Raw genomic sequence first — 9,246 nt, 5'->3', positions numbered from 1 at the left:
AAAAAAACTCTTGTTTCCTTTTCTATTGGGACCACATATAAAGATGATGTTGTGTGTGATGTGGTTCCTATGGATGCGTGTCACTTGTTGTTGGGTAGACCTTGGGAGTATGATCGAAGTATAGAACATGACGGGCGGTCCAATTCTTATAGATTCATGTTTGGTGGGGTAAAGATAACGCTTGTTCCTAGCAAGCCCAAGCAGCTAGCCACAAAGCAGTCGGGTAACCTGTTGACTATTAGTCAGTTTGAAGATGAGTTGGTGGAGGGAGACAATGTGTTTGTTTTGATAGGGAAACCGGTGCCCGAGGAAGTTGAGATTCCTGAAGCTATGATTCCTTTACTTGAGGAATTTTCTAATGTTTTCCCTGATGAATTGCCAGATGGGCTGCCACCTTTGCGTGAAATCCAATATCATATTGATTTGGAGCCTGGTTCACAATTACCAATAGGCCACATTACAGGATGAGCCCAAGAGAGCATGAAGAGTTGCGTAGACAGGTTGAGGTGTTGATTTCTAAGGGTCATGTTCGTGAAAGTATGAGCCCTTGTGCTGTTCCTACTTTGTTAACTCCAAAGAAGGATGGTACCTGGCAGATGTGTGTTGATAGTCGAGCCATCAACAAGATTACTGTGAGGTACAGGTTTCCTATTCCTCGACTTGATGATTTGCTTGACCAGATTAGTGGTGCTACTATTTTCACAAAGTTGGATTTGAAGAGTGGTTATTACCAGATTCGTCTCAGACCTGGGGATGAATGGAAAACGACCTTCAAGACTCGTGAAGAGTTGTACGAGTGGTTGGTAATGCCTTTTGGTTTATTAAACGCGCCTAATACTTTTATGCGTGTGATGAATCAGTTTATCAGGCCTTTTATTAGGAAGTTTGTGGTGGTATATTTTGATGATATTCTTATTTATAGTGCTTCTTTCAGTGAGCACGTCGTGCATGTCAGGAAGGTTTTGGCCCTACTTCGCAGAGATAATTTCTATGCCGTAACAAAGAAATGTGTGTTCATGACCACTAAAGTTTTGTTCCTGGGGTATGTTATTTCAAGTGATGGGATACATGGATGAGTCTAAAGTTGCAGCTGTTCAAAACTGGCCAACTCCTACCACCGTTACTGAAGCCGCAGTTTTCATGGGCTTGCTTCTTTTTATAGGCGGTTCATTCCACACTTCAGTTCCATTATGGCCCCTATGACAGATTGCATGAAAGGAAAGACGTTTGTATGGACAGAGGGACAACAGGGGCGGATTTATATAGGAAGTTGGGGGTTCACGGGAACCCCCCGAGTTTCAAAATTATAGTGTAACTCTATATATAAAATATGAAGTGCACCCCCTTATAAAATTGAAGTGCACCACCCTACTAAACTAAAAAAGTGGTGGAGTGGTTAAAACACTTTAAGCTATAGGTGATGTCCCATGTTCGAGGCTTTATTGGGCCGGTTTTTGTTTTTTTTTTTTATTTATTTTTTTTACCTTTTATAAGACATGTCTTTTAATATTTTAGGGTTTTACTTGCAAAAATTATCAGCCGCTACCCTACAGGCCTACAGAGCACGAGGACGAACGGCAACGACTTGCTGCATATATCTATCCTTTGGCTCTTTTCCACGGGTTGTAATATTAATATATTAATATTGTTTTCAATTATATATTATCTACATGTTCTTTGCCATATTTTTATGTTTACATGTAGACTATTTAACCCAACCATGTGTTTCAAGTTATTTAAATTTGAAATCAGTAATACTAGAAGCTTTTGAGTGTATCATTATTTGTGTTGTTCTTACATATTCATTGATTGTGTTCACTAACAAACAAACAATTATTTCATGAAAATTTTATAATAATAACATGAGCCATATTGGGTATTGTATGTAGCAGGTGCCATGAAAGTCCTTATATGGATTGGTTATTTATTAGCAATTATTGATTTGTTTTGATAGTTGATTTTTTCTATTTGAATTTGATTTGAAGGTATTACTAATATGAATATCAAGAGATATTTTCAAACTGAACCATCAAACCTTAGGTCATCATCTTCAAGTAGTAAACCGTTAAAAGTAGATTTGGATGATCTTCCATGGGATCCTTCCGAAAGGCAACCGATTTCATCTTATCACCCAAGTCAAAAAGATGAAATAAGACGAACATATCTACTTAGAGGTCCATGTCAACCAACCAGACATGATTTTCCACAAACAAATTATGGTAGTAAATTAAGACGCTTTAATGTGGAATGGTACACAGGTGAATTTGGAAATTGGTTGGAATATAGTGTCAAAGCAGATAAAGCGTATTGCTTGCATTGTTACTTGTTTAAGGAGCGTGGACAAAACGATGCATTTTTGAGTGAAGGGGTGCGATGTTGGAATAAGGCTCGGGAGAAATTTAGTGGTCATGTTGGTAAATGCAATAGTTTTCACAACAAAGCACGTAAAAAGGGAGAAGACTTACTTAACCAAGCTCAATATATACATGTGGCCCTTGATAAAGGAACTGATATACAAAAAAAACAATATAGAATCCGATTACATGCTTCGGCTAGACTTACTAGGCATTGTTGAATGGTTCGTTAGCTTTTCGTGGTCATGATGAGTCTGAAGAATCTCTCTATAGAGGAAATTTTATAGAGTTCTTAAAAGTGTTTGGAGAACTAAATGAAGAAATTTGTAAAGTTTTATTAAGTAACGCTCCCGGGAATAACCAAATGACATCTCCATCAATCCAAAAAGAACTTTGTAATTGTTTTGCAGAAGAAGTATTAAAGAAGATATTTGAAGAACTTGGTGATGATGTATTTTCCATATTAGTTGATGAATCGAGAGATATTTCTAAAAAGGAACAAATGGCTGTGGTTTTAAGATATGTTGATAAAACTGGGATTTGTGAAGGAGTGGTTTATTAGCCTTGTTCATGTTATGGAAACAATCGCGTTATCTCTTAAATCTGCAATTGATAAACTATTTGCTCGCCACAATTTGAGTATTGGTAGGGTTAGAGGCCAAGGATATGATGGTGCAAGCAACATGTCCGGTGAGTTTAATGGTTTGAAAGCTTTGATTTTAAAAGAAAATCCTTCCGCATATTTTGTTCATTGTTTTGCTCATCAACTTCAACTTGTTGTTGTGGCCCTTGCAACCAAACATCATGAAATTTTCAAATTTTATAAAGAAGTGTCAAATTTAGTAAATGTTGTTGGTGCATCTTGTAAGCGAATAGATTTGATAAGAGAAAGTCAAAGAGTAAGATTGGGATTGAATCCGGAAGTTGAAACTGGGAGTGGAAAGAATCAAGAATTGTCACTTGCAAGAGCCGGGGATACACGTTGGAGTTCTCATGAAAAAACAATTCATCGTTTGCTTACTTTATTTCCTAGTGTTATTGACGTGCTGGAATATATAGAAAATTCGGGAGAGATTTCTGCTCACAAAAGTGAAGCACATGGACTTCAATTATACATGAAAACTTTTAGTTTTGTATTCTATTTACATTTGATGAAATACATCTTGGGTGTTACTAACACCTTGTGTGAAGCACTTCAAAAAAAAGATCAAGATATGTTAAATGCTATTAAGTTAGTTAAGTTAACTAGTGAAGGCCTAAAAAGTTATCGACTTGAAGGCTTTGACTCGCTTTTGGAAGATGTCACGTCCTTTTGTGCCAAATATTATATTGAAGTGGTTGATATGAAAGCTGAGTATTTTGACCCAAAAAATCGAAGAAGGAAGACCGGCATCACCAATCGTGACCATTATGTGGTTAATAATTTCAACACGGTTCTCGACATGCAAATTCAAGAGCTTGGAAACCGTTTCAACAAGGTAACCACTAACTTGCTTATGTGTATGAGTTCTTTGAGCCCGTCTTGTAATTTTAGTGCTTTTGATAAACTAAACTTGTTAAAGTTGGCCGAGATGTATCCGTATGATTTTGATTTTGATGAAAAAGACAAGCTTATATATGAACTTGGCCACTATATTGCTAATATGAAAGAAGATAAGCGGTTTGCCAACTTGAATGGGGTAGGTGATCTTGCCAAAATGATGGTGAAAACTAGATTGCACATTGATTATCCGTTGGTCTATCGTTTGATAAAGTTACCATTAGTTTTGCCGGTTGCAACGGCAAGTGTTGAAAGATGTTTTTCTTCAATGAAGATTGTGAAAACTGATTTGCGTAATAGGATGGGTGATGGATACATGAACGATTCATGCATTTGTTACATAGAAAGGGAATTCCTCCAACAAGTTTCAGTCGAAGATGTAATGCAACGATTTCAAAAGATGAAGACTCGAAGGGAACAACTTTAGGTATGCTTTTTTCAATTTGTTAAGACCATTATATTTATATTTTGTGTTTTTATTTTGCAATGACGATGTCTTTTTTATGTTTCAATGACGATGTCTTTTTATTTTGCAATGGTGATGTCTTTTATATTTCAATATCGTATTTTTATTATGTGATAAACCGTACCCGAACCGAACCATCAACCGACCCAAACCGTCAAACCGGCCAGAATTTTTTATATCCGGCTCCATGAAATTGGAACATCAAAAAATTGTGCACCCCTTGAAAAAAAATCCTGGATCCGCCACTGAGAGAGAGCAGAGTTAGCTTTTCATGTTATCAAGGAAAAGCTCACTACCGCACCTATTCTGGTATTGCCTAACTTTTCACAAGTTTTTGAATTTCATACTGATGTCTCGAAGGTTGGGATTGGCGGGGTCCTCAGTCAAGGGGGTCGACCAATTGCTTATTTTAGTGAGAAGTTAATAGGGGCAAAGTTGAGATATAGTACTTATGACCTGGATTTTTATGCAGTGGTCCAAGATGTAAAGCATCGGCGTCACTATTTGTTTCATAAAGAGTTTGTTTTATTCACTGGTCATGATTGTCTAAGGCATATTCGAACGCAAGACAAGATATCTTATAACCACGGGCGTTGGTTAGCTTTTCTTGAAAAATTTACTTTTGTGGTCAAACGCAAAACTGGTGTTTCAAACCGTGTTGCTGATGCCTTGAGCAGGAGGGGAAATCTGCTTGTTTCCGTGAGAATCAATGTGCTAGGGTTGGATGTTATTCGTGAACAGTTAACCAATGACCCGTATTTTTCAGTTGTGTTGCAGGATGTGCAAGCGAGTCAGAAATCAGACTTTCTTTTGCATGATGGGCTTTTGTTCAAAGGGAATCAGCTATGTATTCCTGACTCAAGTCTTCGGTTGAAAATTATTCAGGAGTTACATGGGGAGGGTCATATTGGTCGTGATCGTACTTTACATTTGGTGCAGTCTTCTTACTTCTGGCCTACTATGAGGAAAGAAGTAGATCGTTATGTTAAAAGGTGTTGAATTTGCCAAGTCTCAAAAGGCACGGCTACTAATGCGGGTCTTTATATGCCTTTGCCTGTCCCTTCACAACTTTGGAATGATATTAGTATGGATTTTGTGTTGGGGTTGCCACGAACTCAAAGGGGAAACGATTCGATCTTATTTGTGGTTGATTAGTTTTCTAAGATGGTGCACTTTATTTCTTGCAAGAAGACGACAGATGCAGTTAATGTGGCTCGGTTATTCTTTCGGGATGTCTACCGTTTGCATGGTTTACCATCTTCTATTGTTTCTGATCTGGACACTCGTTTCTTGAGTCATTTTTGGCGAAGCCTATGGAAGATGGTGAACACTCAGCTTAACTTCAGTAGTGCCTACCACCCTCAAACGGATGGGCAAACGGAGGTTGTTAATCGGTCCCTTGGTAATCTTTTACAATGTCTTGTGGGTGATCATGTGAAGTCTTGGGATCAAAAGCTATGTCAAGCTGAGTTTGTTCATAATCATGTTGTCAATCGAAGTACCGGGTTTAGTCCTTTTCAAGTGGTTTATTCTGCTCAGCCACGGGGACCCCTTGATCTGATGTCACTTCCTGTTCCTGGTTCTGGTTCTGTACTCAAGAAGGTGAAAGATTTTGTTGAAGGGCTACATGAAATTCAGAAAAATGTGCATGACAAACTGATTCGAGCCAATTCAAATTACAAGCAGGCTGCTGATCAAAAGCGAAGACATGTTGAATTTGAAGAAAGTGATTTTGTGTGGGCTGTTTTGACAAAAGATCGTTTTTCTGTTGGGGACTACAACAAATTGTCATCTAAGAAGATTGGACCCGTGTAAATTGTGGAGAAGATAAACTCAAATGCTTATCGTCTAAAGTTGCCGAGTCACATTCGTTGTTCTGACGTGTTTAATGTGAAGCATTTACTACCTTATTACGGGGACACTTCTGATGATGCGGGTGCTACTGATTCGAGGTCGATTTTTTTCTATCCAGGGGGAATGATGTGGGCCCAAAGTGTTGAAGACCGGGCTATTATGTATCTGGAGGCCCAAGATCGCGCTACAAAAGATGGCCCACGAAAACGGACATAACTTAGTCCACGAAGGTCCGTTTCAGGCCTATTACCAATCAAATCGAAGCTTGAGACGAGGAGCACATTGTGGCAAACACCTACGGCGGTTTGGCCCCTGCCCGAAGCCCAAAAACAACTCCTAAATAAAGTTATGGGCCTTTTATTGTTTTTCAGCAGTTTTTATATTTTTGTTTTTGGGTTTGTGTTTGGCCCATGGCCCATTTTAGGCCCATTTCGTATTAGAACTTTTATTTATATGTTGGTTATGTAATTAAGAAGGTCAGACTTGAATTTTAATAATTATCAATTTTCTCTTCATTTTCCCTAAACCTTTGGTTGGGACTTGGGAATTTTGAAGTTCATCACAGGTATTCACTGAATCAACGTGATTCGATCTTCATTTTTTTATACCGTTGCATCAGTTTTATTTTTTTATTTTTCTCCTCTGAGGATATAATATTGTCGCTAGGGAGCAACTCTGTCCGTAGTTCATCTCACAAGTACATAAACAAGGAGCCTCGAAACAGTGATCCTAGCTTGTTTACCTACGAGAAGCTTGGCCAAACAAGAGTGTCTACACACAAGAGCACTATTTTTTAAAAGCCATAAAAAACAAACATGTCAATTTACTCTCTCTAGCTCAGTTTGCTAAATCTCAACAAACCCCTTTTTGAGCTATATACATTATCATATATATCTTCGCTAATCAACACCTGCTGGGACCATCTCCATTAATTCTTGACACTTCTTGTTGGTGCTTTGCATTAGTAGACAAGAGTAATTTTTCTAGAATGAATAATACATCGGACATAGAGGGGCGATGCATGGCGTCCAGATGACAACAATTACCGGCGAGACTTGCAACTATGAAGGCCTCCTTTCGTGAGTATCGACCTTCTAACTTTACATCCATGATCCTGTGTATTTTCTTTGGTTCTATCGGTTGAGACATTACCCAGCTTAGTAAGTTACGTTCATCGCGACAGCGTTTATTATCAATGGCGCGTCGCCCTGTAACGAGTTCCAACAATACTATTCCAAAGCTATACACATCACATTTTTTTGTAAGTCTCCCTGTACACATAGGTGATATTAGTTATCACAAGTGTTATGCTACTACTTTTTTGAACCCGTTTATGTAAAAAATGGACAAATCAAGAGGAAATGAATTGAAATGAACCTGTAGCTATATACTCCGGGGTGGTATAACCGTCTATTCCCATGGCTTGAGTTGTAAAATAACTCTCATCACTTATTGGACCAGCTTTTGCAAAACCAAAATCTGATAGCTTTACATTGTAGTCCTAAAAACCCAAAAGGTGAACTGAGTATATATGAAACAAGACCATAATAACAATATTGGTGAATATGCAATTTAATCATGGGGTATACAACTATACATACCATATCTAGCAGGATTTTAGAAGATTTAAAATCGCGGTATATAACTCTCGATGCTGAATCATGCAAGAAAGAGAGCCCTCGAGCAGCTTCCACGGCCACCTTCATCCTAAGTTCCCATGAAAGAGGCAGTTCACTCCCTAAAATGGGACATACATTTATGCATACACGGACACATGGAGATAAACATGTAATAATTATATGAATAATAAAAAATGCATATGACTTGGAACATATACATCAAGAAGAAAACTTACACGCACGACTGAAAAGATGATTCTCCAAGCTGCCTTGAGACATGAACTCGTATACCAACACCCTGTTTCCGTCTTCACAGCAGAAACCAACGAGATTTACAAGATTCGGATGATCCAGTTGACCAAGATAATTAACTTCTGTCTGCAAATTAAATACATCTTTAACTTATAAAACAACTATAACAAACAAAAGAATAATTATATAGTATGAAAACAAACACTTACCAACCACTCTTTATCACCCTGAAAACCTATGGGGTTAAGCGCCTTGATTGCAACAGCCATTCTTGATTCACCAGGTTCTGCTGGTAAGAGGGTTTCTTCGTTGAGCCACCCTTTGTATATATAGCCAAAACCACTTTCTGCTAGAACAGCATCTGAACAAAAATATCTAGTAGCAATATAAAGCTCATAAAATGTGAACACCTAAAATGCGTGGACAATGTCATATTCCCATTCCTTGGACTCAGACTTGGCATATTTTAAGCGCACGTAGAGCTATGTTGTGGTGGAAGCGGTAAAGGATACGCAACTAGTGTGTTGCCACTGCTTCTGTATGAATCGTTCTGCCCTCCTAAAATGATTATAAATCTCATAAAGCGTTAAAATAAGTTGAAGTTGTCATAGGGAAAGCATGTTTTCTATAGTTCATTGAATCCGATCCATCACGATGCATTTGTAATTTTGTATATTAGATCGTGGCACATACATAAACTAGATCTTCATTCTTAATCACTTATTTAACTAGGATATGTCGGTTAATACTAACAGACTTAGCATAACTGCAATCGGCCCCTTAGGGTTCCGTTAGGTCTAGTGTGTGTGTCTATCTTTAATCGATAGTTAATTTATAACAGATCAAATAATTAGCAATTATCTTGGATGTACATGAAGAGGTATGTACCCGCCTCAACACCGAGCAAGGCGGGTCAACCCACAAGATAAACACATTATGAAGGCACAAAGCCAAAACCTATGCGCATGGCGCATACAAAACATGCTCAGGCATCATATGCCCAGGCACACATATGCTCGCGCATCACATATACGCGCGGCGCACCAGCGCGCGGCGCATATCACATGCTCGTGCATATCACTCTGCGCATGAAATATCTGCGCGTGAGAATAAAGAGAAGACCTCGCGCATCCTCAGGATGGGCGCATATCACACATGCAC

The 9,246-nt window shown here is 38.4% G+C and overlaps 1 protein-coding gene and 1 pseudogene across 1 annotated transcript; one reads left to right on the top strand and one right to left on the bottom strand.

Annotated features, from left to right (window-relative positions):
* Nucleotides 1-464: 464 nt before the first annotated feature.
* On the top strand, nucleotides 465-4,602 carry LOC143613061 (uncharacterized; annotated as a pseudogene).
* A 2,452-nt stretch (nucleotides 4,603-7,054) lies between these two features.
* On the bottom strand, nucleotides 7,055-8,492 carry LOC143613059 (putative serine/threonine-protein kinase PBL2; the record flags this gene model as incomplete). Its single annotated transcript, XM_077086881.1, has 5 exons — nucleotides 7,055-7,485; nucleotides 7,592-7,715; nucleotides 7,816-7,952; nucleotides 8,076-8,211; nucleotides 8,295-8,492. Coding segments are annotated over 5 exons (963 nt in total), but the record flags the coding sequence as incomplete, so codon positions are not given.
* Between the last annotated feature and the right edge of the window lie 754 nt (nucleotides 8,493-9,246).

This window comes from Bidens hawaiensis, unplaced genomic scaffold (assembly GCF_021521415.1).
Source record: "Bidens hawaiensis isolate Kalapana, Puna unplaced genomic scaffold, B.hawaiensis_p1.1 tig00036478_1, whole genome shotgun sequence".
Classification (NCBI taxonomy): Eukaryota; Viridiplantae; Streptophyta; class Magnoliopsida; order Asterales; family Asteraceae; genus Bidens; species Bidens hawaiensis.
This window is presented reverse-complemented; position numbering and strand designations above follow the sequence as displayed.